At 42.9% G+C, this 18,602-nt stretch overlaps 2 protein-coding genes across 3 annotated transcripts in view; both read left to right on the top strand.

Moving 5' to 3' along the window:
- The first annotated feature begins 1,791 nt into the window (after window positions 1–1,791).
- Window positions 1,792–5,821, top strand: LOC108934799 (mitochondrial import inner membrane translocase subunit Tim17-B-like). 2 transcript variants are annotated; one of them, XM_029257108.1, is made up of 6 exons: window positions 1,792–1,832; window positions 2,320–2,419; window positions 3,220–3,283; window positions 3,965–4,054; window positions 4,583–4,693; window positions 4,863–5,821. In XM_029257108.1, exons 1-6 carry the CDS (start codon window positions 1,807–1,809, stop codon window positions 4,931–4,933), a joined length of 462 nt encoding a protein of 153 aa, XP_029112941.1. In that variant the 5' UTR covers window positions 1,792–1,806; the 3' UTR covers window positions 4,934–5,821. The 2 variants fall into 2 exon arrangements, with proteins under 2 accessions (XP_029112941.1, XP_018608417.1); XM_018752901.2 differs by having other exon boundaries at window positions 3,926–4,054.
- Window positions 5,822–10,550: 4,729 nt separating this feature from the next.
- The window catches only part of cacna1fb (calcium channel, voltage-dependent, L type, alpha 1F subunit), a 37,596-nt gene continuing 29,544 nt past the window's right edge, over window positions 10,551–18,602 (top strand). Inside the window, exons 1-3 of the mRNA XM_018752846.2 lie at window positions 10,551–10,572; window positions 15,517–15,853; window positions 16,531–16,636. Coding sequence (XP_018608362.2) covers window positions 10,551–10,572; window positions 15,517–15,853; window positions 16,531–16,636 — 465 coding nt within the window. The remainder of the gene's footprint in view (window positions 10,573–15,516; window positions 15,854–16,530; window positions 16,637–18,602) is intronic.

The following is an 18,602-nucleotide window of genomic DNA, read 5'->3' as shown; positions in this document are numbered from 1 at the left end:
ATATAATCTTATATTTTACATTTTTTACATTTACATTAAATACAAAAAAATTTTTTAAAAAGTATACCATAATCACCCTTTTTATGGAGATAGAAATAAACCAAATGTAAAAACTTTCTTATCTTCTGTTATCAAAAATTTGTGACTATGCATTTCAAGTGGGAAGGGGATATGGTGGCGCGGTGGGTTTGACTGGATCCTGCTCTCTGGTGGGTCCGAGGTTCAAGTCCTGCCTGGGGGTGCCTTGTGATGGACTGGTGTCCTTTCCTTCATGTGTCCCCTCCCCCTCCAGCCTTATGCCCTGTGTTGCCAAGTTAGGCTCTGGCTTGCTGGACCTCTTCTTGGGACAAGCAGTTTTAGACAGAGTGGGGCGGCACAGTGGTGCAGCAGGTAGCACTTGCGCTCTGCATCTCCTGGACTGCGGCGTTCAGATGTGTGTTTGAATCCGGTTCAGGCCGTGCAGAGTCTGCATGTTCTCTCCATCTAGGTGTGGGTTTTCTGCCACGGTCTAAAGACATGTGTCGGAAGAACTGGTGACTCTGCATTGCCTGCAGTGTGTGTGATTCCACTGCGATGGGCTGGCATCTTTCCCAGGCTCTAGCCGGCCTCTTGCTTTATGCTTCCAGATTAGACTCTGCATTGGACGAATGGCTATTGATAACGGATGGATGCATACGTGTATTAGATGTCTCTGCCGTATGTGCTACAGCATCCATATCATGTGGTTAATGAGTTTTGACTGTGCAAATTCCATTCCACTCATAGGTGTTGCACTTTGACAGAGGCAATGATGATAATTATGATGATAAATGATTCTCACACAGTTCTGACTTACTGGTTGCTTTCACTTGTTCATAACCAACACACATTTTCTTCCGATGAACAGGAGCTACATGGAAAAAATATTTTAACTCTCTAGGAATAGGTTTTCTGAGATGGCCTCCTGTGAGGCTAAATAAATATAAATCTTATTATTGCTTCAGTAAAAATGTTTCTCACGCCTCTAGGATTTGCCACAATTGTTCCAATTCAAACTCTGGTCTCTTTCCTTTTAAAAATATTTTTTACAGTGTTTGTTTACAAAAAATGTTGAAATGCGGAACCATGGGAAGGACTGACGGAGAGCAACGCTGTACTGCCCTGTTACTGTAATAATGCAATATTGTAATATAGTAAATGAACTCTAGATGGCAATGTAGAGTGCTGGATGTCCCGGCACGTGTTCAGCTAACAGAGCGCACTGCGCAAGCGCACTTTCAAATTTCTAAGTAGTCACAGCCCTGTAGTCTACACATATACTTTATGTTGTAAGTTAGAAACTAGAAACTATTGACATTTTTTATTATCTATGAACAGTCAATTAAAGAAGATAAGCTTAATTTTTTTTCTATACAATATACCTTTACATACAACCAATCGACAAAGCACATTTTTACACAGTGTGCTTGTTCTTGTCCATCTCTGGACAAACGGTTAAATTTAAAGAGCCCAGAAGGCTGTGTAACGCTAAAATGTTACATTACAAAACTGTACAAACCCTTAAAGAAAATAAGCTATAAATTACAGTGAGTGAAACATCAGTATTAAAAGAAGACACCAATAATGATTTTTATTTAGCATCCACTTTATTATTTTCGCCCCTGTATTCATATTACTAAATTTTCATTGGCGAATCAAGTCTGCGCCGTACTCGGAATCCTTATCTCATTGGTTGGACAGGTGTAGGAGGCGGTACTAAACAAAGATGCAGCCAATCCAGTCGGTCTCCCCACGTCCCGCCTCCTTATTATCCTCTGCCGGTGAGACATGGAGGAATATTCCCGTGAACCGTGGTAAAATAACTTTATTCGCACTATCTTCGAAACGTCGTTGTGTTAACTCGATTGTTTTTTTTTTTTTTCCCCGCACCTGAAATTATATGTTTCGTTGTCAGCCAGTTATTTTCAGATCTCTGCCACCGCTTTAGCGAACCGTGTTCCCTCGGTGTCATGAACGTCATGGAAATTGATGTAGGAGGTGGTGTCCGCTTCGCGCACGTGCCAACATGTCAACAGGGAATAGAAGACTATAATAATTATGGAACGATCGTGGCTTTTCCAAGTTTATTTCCGGACATTAAAAAATTATTGCAGCAAAGGACATTGCACCTGACATGATGGTTTCCATTCTGATTCTTTAAGCTCTCATAAGTCCTTCTTTTTTCCTCCCCTTTTCAGGAATATATGTTGTAGGTAAGGCTTAGGTTTACATTCTCAGTACCATCATGTGTGTTCCCTTCTCCCTTCTTGTCTCCCCTGCACTCTAACCCGGTGCCTCCAGCCCCTGGAGGATAGTGGATGACTGCGGTGGTGCGTTCACCATGGGTGCCATTGGAGGGGGGCTGTTTCAGTCCATCAGGGGCTTCCGCAACGCCCCCAAGGTGAGTCACTATTGCAACATCGGTCACTAAAAAGAATCCATAAGTTAGAGTAAGATTTCCGGCAGGATGAACAAACTCATCCCTAAGGCCGGTAGCGTCGTTGGACAGAACATGGAGACGTTAGAGTCGGTGAGGAATAGGAGGTCACCGAACAAACTGCTCTCCATCATGGACACTCCATCCTACCCACTTCACACCACACTGCAGAGACGGCGAAGCTCGTTCTCTAATAGACTCATTCAGCTCCGCTGTCGTAAAGAACGGTTCAGGAAATCATTCCTACCGTTCGCAATAACACTGTTCAACAGCTCACCTCTGTGTGACAGATGAACTATTCAGCACTATTGTTAGTTCATTTTGTTACTACTTATAATGATTATATTACCATTCTGCACAACTTGCACTATATACTGTTGCACTACATACTGTTTTGATTTATTTATTTAAATATACTTATTTACTATTCCTCCAACTGTATATATAATTGTACATATTTTTATCTTGTATTTTTCCACTTGTTTTTATATTTTTTATATTGCAAGTATTTTCAGACTTGTATTCTGCTGCTGTAACATAATAATTTCCCTTGTGGGATCAATAAAGTATATCTATCTATCTATCTACTTAATCAGCGATTGTGCACTCGTCCCTGTAATTCTGAGGGAAAATTCACGCCTGCTTTTCGTCACTAAAGATTCATAGATTGTCATTATTAGTATTCAGCTCCTGGGTTGTTGACCTGTTAGTCCAGCGCTGTGTGTGCATCGCTGGTTCTGACAGCTTCTCTTGACTGTGCGCAGGGGGTGCGCCACAGGTTAAAAGGCAGTGCCAATGCGGTGAGGGTGAGAGCTCCACAGATCGGAGGTGAGATTTGTCTCATGTATTGGCTGTGTGATGTATTTAGCGTTTTCCTGGCCGATTCAGCCCAGTTTCAGCAACGCGATGCATTTCAATAGCATTAATACTGTGGCATACAGCACCGGGGGTTTGGATAGGGAGAAAAAGGACATAGGGGCAGTATTGTTGCAAACAATTCATTTGAACACCAGCACAAGGGAAATTATTTTTTTGGTTTGAGGACACTCTTTTCCCCACAGCCTACACCTCTAGGTAGTCTTTCTGACCTGCTTGGTGCTCATAAGTTCTTTTGCAACACACTCCCAAACACGGTCACCCCATCATTTTCCCCGGAAGTGCCCCCAGTGGTTGCACACCCACATTATTCCCCATAATGCAACTATTTACATGTAACAAGTTTCCCGCCTAAAACAGTAATGCGGGTCGTTACAATACTTAAGAGTTCTGCTGGAAAGAAAAGACTTGATGGACCGGGATTTTGCATGTATGCTGTACAGCAAGTGTGCTCTGTGCTTTTGTGTCTAAATTAGATATTTGGCACTGCCTAACATGGATCTGATCTTTAGTTAGCCCAGTTCAAGCATAAGCTGGTGTGGTACTGTTCCATAAGACAGAATTGGTTCTGGCATTGATTTTGTATCCTCTCAGGCAGTTTTGCTGTGTGGGGTGGGCTGTTCTCCACTATAGACTGTGGGCTGGTTCGTCTCCGGGGGAAGGAGGATCCGTGGAACTCCATCACCAGCGGGGCCCTGACCGGGGCAGTGCTGGCCTCACGCAGTGAGTACATGTAGAGTAGAGCTTCTCCTGTCTCAGTCCACCATCTGTCAGTAATATTTTCATTTTCGGGCATCTGCATTCTAACTCAATGCCATTATACTGACAATACATACTGCTTATTATTGTAGTTTGAACAATGTCAGCTGTAAAACATTCACTTTATCACTTGTGCTTTAGGGAAAATGTTCATACGTTCATGTTGTGATACTACTAAGTCATCATCAAACTTGGCAAACTCATCTTTAGGAAAGTGTTTTGTTGATGTTTCATAAGTTAAAGTGTGCTTCGAGCATTGAAGGAATTTTCATGGTGAAACGACAGTCAAAAAAAAATCTTCCTGAAGCCCATTGTTTCTATTGGGTGATTCCAGTTTTGCTGAGAGGGCCTCTTTTCATTAAAGGGGGACATATTTTAGATACCAGTTATCGCATTTAGTTGTTGTCCTCAGTTGTAGAAAGTCACAACGCTAGACTTAAATATACCTATCTGTGAAATTTCCTACTTAAAACACCCCACCGTGTCTCTCAGGTGGCCCCCTGGCCATGGTGGGCTCTGCCATGATGGGTGGCATTCTGCTGGCCCTGATCGAGGGTTTTGGGATTCTGCTCAACAGATACACAGCGCAGCAGTTTCAGAACTGTGAGTGAGAAAGAGGAGATGAGGAGCGGGGTTGGTGATGGTTCTCACAGTTCGCTAAGCATGTGGCAGGTGCCATTTCATAAATGCAGTAGTCGAAGCTGATAGAGGCAGAAAACGTTTTGCGCTTATTGGTGCACAGCTGTTATTCATCCACCCCCTTTATTTGCAGTGAGCCCCATCACAGAGGACTCCAGCCAACTGCCCCCGGAGAACCATACGCAGCCTGTAGGCAACCACTGATTTGGACGGAACCAGTAAAATCTGCACTGCAGGTTCAATCTCAGCGTTGGACTGGTGTCCTAAATCTGTAGCGAGAAAATGGCAGAGGGCCAAAGGGACTTAATTCCCTAGGGAATTGTCCTAGGGAAATTGTTTTCACACTGCAGGTTTTTTCTTAAGTAAACACTGATATCCATGTAAGAATTTAAAAAAAAAAAGTTTTGTGTATTTGTGCAAAATATAATGTCAGGTTTTGAATGTGTTATGTATGTGCTTGTAATTTTCGAAAAACAAAAATGATGTACTGTATAACTTCTGTTTAAGGATTCACTGTACACCACGCTGAAGAATAGATGGATATTGACCTGTTTTCACTGCACCGAACTATCTCTAACTTTACAGTACAGTGGCTCCTCAACTTACGAACATGGTACCAGCACACTGTTCGTAACTCATTTGCTTTTATAAAATAGATGTCCGTTGATTTATTAACTGCTTAGGTTTTATAAAACCCTCAGATGCAGTGATACGTTGCTTGCGCTCTGCTCTAGAGGGATTTTTAGAAAATAGGTAAGTGAGAAATATATGGAATTTCGGGGGAAAAAATTTTAAAATATAGGTGTGTGTCAGGAAATTCCCAACCTGAATGTTTGTAATACAAGGAGCCAGTGTACTGCAATGAGTTCAGCTCAGGGTATTATTAGAAAAAACTCTAAAGTGGATGCAAGTGAGCATATACTGTTATATTTTGCACTAAGTTAGTCAGGCTGTGCTTCAATCTGCCGAGTGGCAGCCTTGACTCAAGCTTCCTCAGAACCCTGGAACGTGTTGCCCAAAAATCACTAATTACAAATCTGGTGCTAATGGTTAATGATCAGAACTAAAATTACAGACCTCGATATTTGTATTATTGTTTTGTTACAGATGCTTCTCGATTTAGGATTTTTTGACTTTACGATGGTGAGCTGGCTATAGATATTCAGTAGAAGCCGTACTTCGAATTTTGAATTTCGATTTTTTCCCAGGCAACTGATATGCAGTACAATAGTCTCTTGCGATGCTGGGCAACAGTGATCTGCATTTCCCAGTCTGTCACGCGTTCACTAGTGTATACAACCGATACTCTACAGTGTTCTGTGTTCCCGGTGTTTTTTTGGACACCCTCCCATATCTACGTTGTGTTTTGTGCATCCATCATGTCTACGAAATACCCATCCGTGTCTCCTGCTACTGGTAGGCAGAAGAAGAGTAGGGCAATTACTCCTGAGGAGAAACTCAAGATAATTGTCCAGCATGAAGGCGGCAAGCTTGTAATGGCCATCGCTCGTACGCTAGGCGATGATGTTCGGTAGGGTTAGATGTATTAAATGCATTTTCGATTTACGATATTTTCGACTTACGATGGGTTTCGCGGAATGTAACCTCATCGTAAGTCGGGGACCACCTGTACTCTACCTTTAAACAAAGTGACATTCAAATTGATCTGTTTGCCCAGGCGGATGTCATACCTGAACAATTGGGGTTAAATACCTTGCTCAGTGGTGGCACAGCAGGACCCCATGTTAACAACAGCAGCCTTCTGGTAATGAAATTTATGGGCTTAACCGCTGTGCTGCCTGTTGTTTGCTGGCATAGTGATGCTGAATTATATTTTTCTTTGTCATAACTGCAGTCAGGGCATCCAAAAGGGCCCTATTTGCGAGAATTCTGTAACACAGCACATTGTGGGAACTGATATGCTGGGCTGATGCCCTGATTTTGTCACTTCTCACAGTCTATTTCCTCTGTTTTAAATTGTACTGATAGCCCCCCTTTTCCCCTCTGTATTTGTGTCACCCTCTGCACCTCTTCTCGATGTCCTTATCTCAGGGTTTACATTTGTACTTGGCATCTCTTGAGTACCTTTGGTACTTTCTTTGAATTCCCTGCTCTCTGCTTGTCCCCGAGCAGCTCTTTAGTTCTTTCTCCGGAGACCAGTGACCAGACATTCGTCTTGCAACCAGAGAAGGTGATGTTTGTAAAGAAATACGCCTGCTGGGTGGTGAAGTGTATCACAATCAGGCAAGAGGTGTGCAGGTAAAATAGTTTTTCTATGCATTTGGTGCTTGAAATGGAGAAAGTAAATAAAAATAAATTATTGTATGGTGGTGTTCATTTTGAATCACACCCAAAATCCTTCCACAATGTTTAGCTGACACTTTTCTCCAATGCAATTTATAAGGTGGAGGTACCTGCAATTACACACACACACTGACTGAAGCTGCTTGCCCCAGGGGGGGCTGTGGTGAGCTGGAGCCTAGCCTGATGGTGTAGGGGGACACACCCAGGGCAGAATGCTATTCTGTTGTAGGGCACCCCAAGCGGGACTCGAACCTCAGACTCACCAGAGAGCAGGAACAGGCCAAACCTGCTGCACTGCCACATCCCCCCTTACTGCCAGTTGTTTAGCTGTGTAGTTTTACTGGAGAAATTTAGAATAGGTACCTTGCTCAAGGGTACTGCAGGTAGAAGTAGGATTTGAACCTGTGACCTTTGAGTCCAACAGTAACAGCTCTAACCACTACACTACCAGAAGCCCTAGATGTTTAAACCTGGGCCTTCTATTTTTCTCGATAAATCTAGAGCTCAAGCTGTCTAATTTTAGAAAGTCCTTTACATGTGTCTGATGCTTTTCTCCAAAGCCACCCATAGTGCTAAGGTACCTACGATCATTCACCTGTGTAATTTTAGTGGAGCAGTTTAAGAAACATATGTTACCCAAGAGTACTGTAGCTGGGATTCAAACCTGCAACTTTCGGGTGCAAAAGCAGGGGTTATAACTGCTACACTACCTGCTGTTCCACGGTGCTTGTGAAATGTAGGATCCAAGCTCTTTGAAGCAACTGTGACCAAACTTTGCACAGTATTTGTGTGTCCACATTTTTCAGTGCAATTTAACACTCATGGAAGGTCCCTATGGCAAATTACAGCACATATCACCAGTTTAATCTCAAATCTCCATTTTTTAATACCTGTCTTACTGCTGTTGCTCTCTTTCCAGAAAGTCTGGCCAGTGTGATGCGATCAAACATGCAGTCTACACAGCAGAACTTTGACTTTCCATTTTTCAGGAGTCTCGGGGGTCCTCTGCTGTCACCGTAAACTCACCAGCCATGGGCCAGATTTAGTCACGAGAGACGAAATCTCTGCAACTCAGCTCTTTATATCCACCTGCAATGCGCTTCAGCCGTAACGCTCTCAAATGAATTAACTATTCATGAACTAAACATTTTCTGGAACCTCCAGGCATTTTCCAAAAAACTCAATTCTCTACGTGTTTTAAGGTGCAATAAATATCACTTGACAGGATTCCATACAAAATATATCATGTTGACATGACTTGCACTGGATGCTCATTTTGATGCTAAATTCAACATGGACTGGATGAAGAAATCCTCAGCGTGTTCTACAGGGATTAGAAAGGTCTAAAGTAATAGATGGGGATCCTGCTGGTTCCTGGGTGCAAAGATGAGATAATTTTATAAGGAATGTACAGCTGTTGATTGTGATGAAATAGGATGACAATTCATTCTTGTGTCTATATGCCTGCATATTACCTTTGTTTGTTATGCTCCAAAATGAGACACAACAACCTGCTCCTTTTAGGTGACCTGTCTGGGCACATGAATATGTAGATGTACTGAACACAACATTCAGAGAGTGTACATCTGAGAATATATTGCATTTGTGAATGGCATTAAAATGGCACAGTACAGATAACATCTCCGTTAGATACAACACGTTTCAGAAGTATTCAAATTGTGTGTTGGGGTCATTGGTTTTAATCCGTAGGTTTTTTCCCCAGAAAGTTGTTTATAACCAGTTTAGATGCAGATTTTGCCTATAGTTTGAACTGTGCTTTAGGCAAAAGCAGAATATGTCAGTGCTGTGAGGCTTTCTTCCTCAGTCTGTTTGGTAAAATTTTGTACTTTGTTCATTTTGAAGCACGGTATTATTTTTTCAACCAGTTACCTATTTACACAGCAGGGTAAATTTTACTGGATCAATTTGGGGCAAGTACCTTGATCGAGGGACTTTCACAGGTCTTTTGATTGTAAGGAGGCAGCACCAACAACTTTGGTACCTGCTACCCCAGGTACAGGTATCAAGCCTGTTTCACTAATCCTTCCCTCTCCTGCTGTGACTGGGGTTTAGTGGGGATGTGGTCCAGTGATGTAGTTTAGTGCTGCAGTTCGCATGATGGGTTTATGGGACCTTGTAGAACTAGCACAGCCAAAACCATACACTGTCTGAAACGGTTTGTCCAGAGCGCGGGGGGGGGGGGGGGGGGGGTTACGGAAAGCCAGAGCCAAACCCGGCAACACAGGGTGCAAGGCTGGAGAGGTAGGGGACACACCCAGGACTGGATGCCAGTCCATCGCAAGGCACCCCAAGCAGGACTCGAACCCTAGACCCGCCAGAGAGCAGGACCCGGCCCAGGCCGCTGCACCACCGTGCCCCCTCCCGGAATGTAGCAACTTAAAAATATTATCAGTAGCGCTCAACGTTTTGGGATGAATTAGGCTTCCCTGAACATGTGGGGTCCGCGTGCGCCCTTGTTACGCCTCCACTATAACTGTACAGTAGTATCGCCCAACAGTAAAGCTCAGTTTGGGAAAGTGAGGAATGTTGCCGCTAGAGGGCGCGCTGTTAATTGTGTGGAAGTGGCGCGTGAACGTGTGCGATCCGTTGGCGCGCCGAAGGATGGAAGTTCGAACCGTTCGTAAAAAGAAAAGAAATCTTCGTTACACTTTCACTTACGGATTATTCCGTTTTTTTATCTGAGAAATTCAAAGGCAAAAAAAAAAAAAAAACAGCAGCACCCCCACAAATCACTCACTCTGTCATCGCTGGATTAGTACAAATGACTTTATGTAATGTAGATTTCATATTTTGTATTATTATTTTGTAATTATGTTTATTTTTATTAACATTTATATCCACCAGTGCATGAACTGGAATGTGAAACTCATCAAGAAGAAAAAAACTGAATTAATTTATGGGTATGTAGCCATATTGCGCGGGCGCGCACACCCGCACACATAAACATACGCCAAAAGATTTCTGTCGACATTCCATTAAAAAAAGCCCTCCCCTTTAATAAGTTTCTAGGCTGTCATCCCCTTTAAGCGACTCAATTTGTCTCTAATCCCGAATTGATGGAGACGCCGGGGGAGCTGGGGGCGCGCGGGGAAATGACAGCTCTCACATGTCCCGACCGCTGTCACACATCGCAAGAAGCGACGCTTTCACCTGTGATCCTGCGTGACACTTTTCAACGGACTTAAAGTTAAAGTAAACTGGTGCTTTTATATATATATATGACATATTCTATATACATAATTTTATGGATGCAAATTGGGAATTTTTACATTGAGACGCACTGGGAGTTCTCGACTAGGATAATAATAATTTAATATCACTGCAGATCGAAACACTTTTTGGCGCAGCACGATACTATTATATGCAAAGTTGGAAATGTTACATCGCAGCGGAGAGAACAGAGGGGCAGAAGTGAAGTGAAGAGAAGAAAACCATGATGATGTTTAATATTTTCACCGTGAAGAAGCGGTCCTGAGAGTCCAAGTCCGTCATCATCATGTATGACGAAACACGCAAAAGTAAGGCAAAATCATATCTATCTATCTATCTATCTATCTATCTATCTATCTATCTATCTATCTATCTATCTATCTATCTATCTATCTATCGCAATAGTATCTGTACTTTGCTGTGTGTGTGAGAGAGAGAGAGTGATAGCAGTTGTTGCTCATTATTGTTATTCTCACTGTTCTTCGGTCACTTGTGCTGCTGTATTAACAAAAATTAAATTAATATTTCTCGCCATCTCTTCTTTTTTACTCGAACCCTTGTTTTTTTCTTGGGTTCCGGGTACAGTCACTTCTCCATAAATACTACCACAATTTCTCTTACTCTATCAGACTTCTGTATTTGGAAAAAGAACCAAAAAAAAAAAAAAAAAAAAGAGAAATTCAATGAATTAATGCTGAAAAGTCCGAAGTGGAAGTATGGAATCACCAGTAAATTAAAATAGATCGTTAAATTATGAAATAATATAGTTATTATATAAATAATATAGTTATAAATAATCTAGTTAAATAAAAGTATTATTGTGGGTTAACTGTAGGGTGGAATGTCAGTCACCTATAAAAAAAAAACAACAGAAAATTTAAGGCAGTACTGGCCTCATTTCTGCTGTAGATTACACAACTTGATTTTACCACACAACTTCTGGCAGGTGGGGTGTTGTAATTTCACCATTCTATATGTATGTACACAGTTTATAAACTCTCTTCTTTGTGGATAAATCAGATGGATTCTAAATTAAATGAGTAAGACAGACTGCTGGCAGACCCTGGACAGACAGAGGAGTGTGTGTGTGTGTGTGTGTGTGTGTGTGTGTGTGTGTGTGTGTGTGTGTGTGAGTGTGTGTGTGTGTGAGGCTCATGAGGAGTCACCCTCACCTCTACTCTTCTTGAATGGCCTTGCTGTTGGCTGTGGGCTCCTCTCTCCATCACCTGGTTTTTATGTTTGGAATGCAATTCAGCACAAGGACTTGGTGCATAAACGCACATTTTCACTGTCCGCTTTTCTGCTGCAGCCCCCTGTGCCTGGAACATCATGGAGATACTCATCACACAGAGTGACCAGAAATTTCACTAATGCATCTAGTGCGTGTACAAACCTGGTTCTCGGAATAACACTCGTGTACAGGTCCTTAAAATACAGATATTACTTGCATATTTCTACATCTACATAACTGTCAGAAGTATTTCACTGCATATAAATACAATGAGTGAAAGTACACTGATTTGCAGTGATTAAAGCAGTGCTGTTTTTGCTGTTGCATGTGCTGGGAATCAGCTGATGTGCATGTGTTCCTGTTGCATGACAAATAACCGGATGAATTGCTATAGATGGTCGATTATGTCATGAGAGTAATATGCTGTGTTTGCCCCTCATGGTCAGTCTCGCTGGGATAGTGATGTTTACTACAGTTCAATCTTCACATTCACACTGCTGTTTTTTCATTCCATTTTTCTCTTTTTCTTCAGTAACCTCAAAATGTTCTTGAATTTATATGACGCTTAAAAACTGTATACACATCTTTTTCAGTTTGGATGCTTAAAAAGGTTTTGGTTGTCCAGCATGATGTTTTGTATGATTTTTTTAAACGTCGTTGAGCGGCACCATGTCTGTGCAAGATGTACACAAAAAAAAATGCAAGTTTTTTTTCCAAAAATGTATCATACCATTATAATCTTTACTGTAATGTGTGCAAAACTTCATTACACTTGTAAAACTTGTGCTTTACAAGTATAATCATTTAATATAAAAGACAGGATTTAAAATGGAAGCAAGGTTTCTACAATTTTGAATATATTTAGAATAATTTAGTAATTTTTGCTTGATACAGGCAGGTCACAGTGACAGATGTTTTAATTACACACAATATACACTTAAATCAGATGTTAAAAATTAAAAGATGTAAAAGGCTGTTTTTATTCTTACAGTGTTAAAAAAGGGATATATTTACATTTTGATTAAAGTTTTTCACTTTGATTAAGTTTTTGCAGTTTTTTTTTCCAAGGATTGCACTGTTGAAAATAAATATATTAACAGGTTATGCGTACTACATCATAGCCATTAGTAATATTCTGTATTTCTCAAGCAAAGCCCCTGGTAATGAAGGTATCATGAGAAATAAGCATTCTCACAAAAATGTAAGTTATTGAGGGGGTGGCGTGGTGGCACAGTGGGTTGAACCAGGTCCTGTTCTCTGGTGGGTCTGGGGTTTGAGTTCCACTTGGGGTGCCTTGTGATGGACTGGCGTCCTGTCCTGGGTGTGTCCCTTTGCCCTGTGCTGCCAGGTTAGGCTCTGGCTCCCTGCAACCCTGTATGAGACAGGTGGTTTCAGATGGTTTGTGTGTGTGTGTGTGTGTGTGTGTGTGTGTGTGTGTAAAAATTATTGTTAAGGTTGACTAGTTGTCTTATACATCCCTACAATTGTGCTTATCCTTTTATTAATCCTCCCTGCAGGTTTTTACAGTTGTACTTAACATTTTACTTCTATGTCTTACGTAATATTTTCTTATTTTGGATGGATCTTCCCAGGTTTGGAGCTGTACGCTGTTGCAAGTTCAGTGATATACTCACTCGCAAAATATTCGAAAGCGAAGAGTAACAATCAGTGTGTGTGAGTCGGGCTTGTGCAGTTGAGTGGAAATCAGGGGCAGTAAGGACTACAGTCTACTTGTTGCTTAAAGTCTGCGTAAAAAGCATTTCCGTGACAGGCACCTTTGAAGTAAAACTGTCCCCATAGGTCCTCCTTGCAAAGCGCTGTCACCTGTCATGTTCTACAGTGGAGTCTCTTTCTGCTGATGTGCAGGTGAAACCCAGAGTCTTCAGACCAAGTCCTGGAGAAGCCCAATCCACGTGCTTTTGTTGTACTCTTAATTACCACTTTTACCACACTCACAGAAACCGGTAACAACTATCAAAGGAAAGAGGTATTGAGAGTAACTGTGATGAACATAAAATTAGGAGACTCTCATATATGAGACAGCAGAACAATCAGGTATTCACGTCATTATAACAAATAATTGAAATCGTACGAACTGTCAAGTTATATTTAGTTGTGCTCTACAGTGGGCATCTGGCTTTTGATTGACAGGCCCTTCACATCCTCCAGAAGTGGGTAACGGTAGGTAGGAGGTAAAAGTGGTCTTCACGAGATTCTCTATGACAGGCAGCATCATATGTGTATGTATAGAGTATATATGTCCAGTCCTGTTCTTGTGAGAATCTGGCATTTCAGTGAAATTACCATGTTACCCCAGTAGGTACCCTGTGCGGCATACAGCAAATCACTGCCTTGTAACATTAATCTGGACCCCGTATGGGTACTAGAACGTAGCAGAAGAGACATCTTGTGCTTTACTTAACTGCTCGGTACTTTTTTAGTGATGCTAGAGATGACGGGTCTCTCTGAGGGGTCACGGTCAGTAGGAGAGAGTGGTCTGACAATGCTCACGACACTGGTTAAGTGTGTATGCTATGAAATATGTCTTGCGGGGATAACAAATAAAGATTTTTTTTTTTTAGCTCTGGCTTATAGACTTAACAATTCGACGTAAAGTTAGTCAATAACAGAATTCGGTGTGCGGAGCCAGACCGACTCAGACTCCTCGCACTCTCAACAATACCTGCCGTCTTAGTTCTGCTCTGATTAATGCCCCATAGAGATTTTGCAGAACATCTTATCATTTTCAAGTAGGATTCCCTGAGTGCTGCTCAACCTTCATGGTAATAATGTGATTTTAATAAGCTCATAGGACAGTTTGGGCTGCTTTTTCTCTGGTCAACCTTCCTTCGGCTCTGTGCGCTGAGTGGGTCCACAGGTACTAACACACAAAACACTGGCCCAGAATGCCGTTCGCACGCGCTCTCCGCTCGCATGCCGAAGTAGGTCACAGCTGTCCTCAGCAGCACGGCTCTTCTCACCTCCCCGCTGAACCGCTGTGTCCCTCAGGAGACACGTGCTCGGTTTTACCTGTCTGTCCTTCTCCCTGCCCGTCCGTCTGTCTCTTTACGTCCAACAGATGTTTCTCTCTGCATACCATCCACACAGCACATTTTAGCTATGAACAACACTTCTTTTTTTTTTTTTTTTTTTTTTTGCTGGGCCGATGATGTTTTAAAGACACGATGCTGATCGCCGTTGCTTTAACATTTAAGGTCAGCCTCCAGATTCGGTCGTACAGCCTTCTAGCCCAATTCCTTCTCTTCCCGCCTTCGCAGTACTCTAAAGACCCAAGGGCTTTGCACTTTATTACTACATTGGTATGAAAGACTTTTTTTTCTCGTTCCTTCTCATTAGAGTTGTCAGAGCTCGGGGCTTAATTTATTCACCATCGTCGCCGACGCGATAATTCCTGGATGGGATCTTTAAAGGGGAAACTGTGAAAGCAGGTATTTAAACTGCTGGGTTTTATCATGGGAAATGCTGAATAGGAATGAGTCGAATTACTTGGCTGGTATTCGTATTAGTTTGTTTTAATGCAGCATTATAATTTTCGGTAATGTCTACAATGTCGTCGTTCCAAGTGGCTGGGTGCCCAGGTGGGAAAAACGGAACGTGAGCAGCGCAACTGGCATTAATTCGAACCTACAGAAATCCAGAAATTATCCGTCAGCGGTCCTCGCACAAGCGTGAAAGTGGTCAACGGCGTGCGTGGAAGCTGCAGAGAAATTTGCGTTCACGGCTTTTTAGTTTTTTGTGTTTTTTTTTTGGTTAAAAATGACAAAATTACAAATTGCTGTATGCCTTGTGTAGTTTATCTCCTTGCAGGGTTCCTTGGAGGCCGAATATTTGAAGTGTTTTCCTGATATTCTGAAGTATTTCAGCGTTTGTTGCAGGTGATGCAGCTGTGTTCCGCACCAGTGCTGATATCACCCCAAATGGCTCTGTGAAGTGTAGCTACACGGAAGTGGTCCACCATATGTTCCTCATGTGCGGCTCTTTTGCTCTTCAGGCGATGGAGAGAATGGGTACTCCAATACCAGCGAAGCAGAGGGCGGTGGAGGTGAGGAGGAGGAGGAGGAAGAGGGAGCGGAGGGCGACGAGGGAGGGGGCGACAGGAAGAAAGGCTTGCCGTGGCAGGACTCGGAGGAGATGGAAGGAGAAGGAGGGATGCGGATGAATAGGACCGACACGCTCAACTCCACCACCAGCTCCACGGGCACTCAGCGCAAAAAGAGCACGCACGCTAAAAAGCAGATTCAGGGTGCCAACACGGTGCAGCGGGCCCCCCGTGCCCTCTTCTGCCTCCGGCTGAACAACCCGATCCGCCGGGCCGCCCTCTCCATCGTCGAGTGGAAGTATCCTCCCCTTGTCCAGCCCCTCTCGTTCACCGAAAGGCCCCGTTCCAGACCCGTGACCTTGCCTGTGTCCTCTGCTTGTTCAGTCTTCTGTGTTTTCTCTCTCTGGATGTGTTTGCTGTTCCTCATTCACGAAGGGAAATAAATTACTTCTGCTGTGTTGACACAGACAGGTCTAGTAAGTCTGATGTCTCGTCACTAGGTAAATAGAGCTGGCAAGGCTTCAGTGGTTCAACACTGGGCTTTATGTCCTGTGGGCTGTAAGTCTCAGGATTTTGCATACTGGGATTTAAAGTTTTGTCGGTATTGATAGTGACATATTATTTAAGTGCTTTTCTGTGATTGTCAGTGAGAGGATGAAAAGATGGTTATGCTCAGGTTATACTCCGAGTGGTGGTCTGAGGTGCCCGGCCGGCATCCTCACGCACTACTTTAACTTCCTGTGATAATTCTCAGCAAGCGGGATGTGGGGTGTGGTGGTACAGTGGGTCTGGGGTTCAAGTCCTGCCTGGGGTGCCTTGTGATGGACTGGTGTCCTGTCCTGTGTGTGTCCCCTCCCCCTCCAGCCTTATGCCCTGTGTTGCTGGGTTTGACTCTGGCTTGCTGTGACCCTATGTGGGACAAGGGGTTTCAGACTGTGTGTGTGCAATGAAACATCCTTAACCGCTTTCATACAGGCCCTTTGATGTATTCATCCTGCTTGCTATATTTGCCAATTGTGTCGCTCTCGGCGTGTCCAAGCCTTTCCCTGAGGACGACTCCAACGCTACGAATCATGACCTGGTGAGTTCGTGATAATGATAACAAGCTTTATGTTTTTTTTCCTGTTATCATGGACTTTGGAGGACCTAAGATGTGTGGGGAGTTAATATTTTCAAAAGAATTCAACTAATAACCACTGATTGCAGTGGAAATCAGTGCCCTTCATTGTTCAGAGCATACGCCTGTCAAATCCAACTGAAATGCAGGATATCAACTCATTAAAAATTCACAATACATCATTTTTCATGACACTTTTCATGGAGGTCCAAGGTTTTATATGGCTGCAGGGTGTAATATGACCTAAGTGTACGGTACTTTATTACTGCTTTTGACTGCCTCCTAGGTGAGGTTAGAGCCCCAGCCGCCTATCTGTCATCCTCAATGTCTGCTCATCTGGTGTCATGCTTGAAGCTCCACCGATAGGGCTGGCTGGTAGTGTAACAGTTAATGCTGTTTCTTTTGGCCCCAAATGTGAGAGGTTTGAATCCCCCCTCCAGCTGTAGTACCCTTGAGCAAGGTACATACCTAAAAATTGCTCCAGTAAAAACTGCTCAGCTGTATGAATGGGTAAATAGTTGTAGCTTAACTTTATCATTTGCTTTAGAGGAAAGCTGCTGCAGGAAAAAATCTACAACAGCACTATCATAATGCAGAATCATTTTGGAGGTTCAGAACCTGCCCATGGAAAATTTGTCATTATTTTTCCTACAGAATTATTTTGACAAACTAATCTCATTTTAAGGCATTTCTGTATTTCTGGCATCCCATCCCTTCAAAACCCTGGAGATTATGATAGCTCTGAGTGCTTCAAATTTGATCCAATAAAAAGATTTTAATCATAGCCCCTTTGCCCCCTTGTCATCCAAATAGAACTGATATTTCAGACAACTGACATGGCGTTCACTTGCCTTACTACCAGCATGATGTCACAATACCCTGGATTTACATAATAGATCTAAGGGGACTGGACTGAGGCTACTCTTTCACCTACGCCACACACATAATCTGATAGCGCGAACCCTGCTGCATGAACCAGATCATTTGTACCTGTTATCCGCATGCAGGAGACACAGTTGGAATTGTCACTGATTTACGTTTTAGACCCTGAACGCAGCGTACAGAAATGCAGCACTGACACTGTCAAGCCACACTTGTCAGCACCACGGACAGGGACCGATCGGGCGCGGCAAACGTCTGGATTTGCAGTCGTGCCCCAACGTTTGCCCTTGTCTTTAACAGGAACAGTGATCCTTCTTGTTTAATTCATTTTCCATTATGAATTGCTATCTTTGTCTCTATTTAAATAGAATGCTTTCCCTGCGTAGCCATTGTCGAAAAGCGTAATTGATCATTAAGCCACATCAAATCTCCCGGGAAAGTTTCTTTAATAGGTCTTCGGAATCCTTGGGATCGCCTCCCTTTGTCTTATTTCCTTCCTCCCTAAGTAAGGAACAAAGAATTTTTCATTTATCCACATGATGAAATTGGTATTTGAATTCAAACAAACTCATAAGCTTTTTTTTTTTTTTTTTGTAAACTTTCAAGCATTATTTATTTGATGGCTTGAGTGCAGATCTTGATCTCTGAGTTCACTGAACAGCATTAATTCAATTTCCTCTGAGGAATTTGTACCCACAATCCCTCTGGGGAGAATCTGCCCCAGTGACCATGGCCTGCTTTGAGGTTACAGTGCTCTTGACGCACCTGGCTACATGAGGCCTTAGTTGGTCTCAGTCAGTGGGTTAAACGGCTGCTCGGGAAGGATGTATGCACCTCGGCCTGCAGACGTGGGTGGGCCGGTAGAGATGGGGACGTAGTGAGTGCAGTCGCCTTGCGGACTGGACTGTGGGCAGGCCAGAAGCGGGAGTAAAAATAGGAGCAGTGAATGAGTAGGAGGGCTGGGTCTAAAGCGGGGAGGGAGGGGAGATTGAGGGTTGGAAGAGAGTGTAGCGAGTGATCTCTTCGCGTAGATGCTCTAAACGCTCTG

The sequence above is a fragment of the Scleropages formosus genome, chromosome 1 (assembly GCF_900964775.1).
Source record: "Scleropages formosus chromosome 1, fSclFor1.1, whole genome shotgun sequence".
NCBI lineage: Eukaryota > Metazoa > Chordata > Actinopteri > Osteoglossiformes > Osteoglossidae > Scleropages > Scleropages formosus.
Note: the sequence above shows the minus strand (reverse complement) of the source record. Positions and strands in the feature narration are given on the sequence as shown.

Coding starts and splice junctions, on each gene's coding strand:
- LOC108934799 (XM_018752901.2), top strand. CDS start 1,807: ATGGAGGAATATTCCCGTGAACCGTG. Junction 2,420..3,219: donor GCTTCCGCAACGCCCCCAAG/GTGAGTCACTAT, acceptor GACTGTGCGCAG/GGGGTGCGCCACAGGTTAAA. Junction 4,055..4,582: donor GGCAGTGCTGGCCTCACGCA/GTGAGTACATGT, acceptor CGTGTCTCTCAG/GTGGCCCCCTGGCCATGGTG.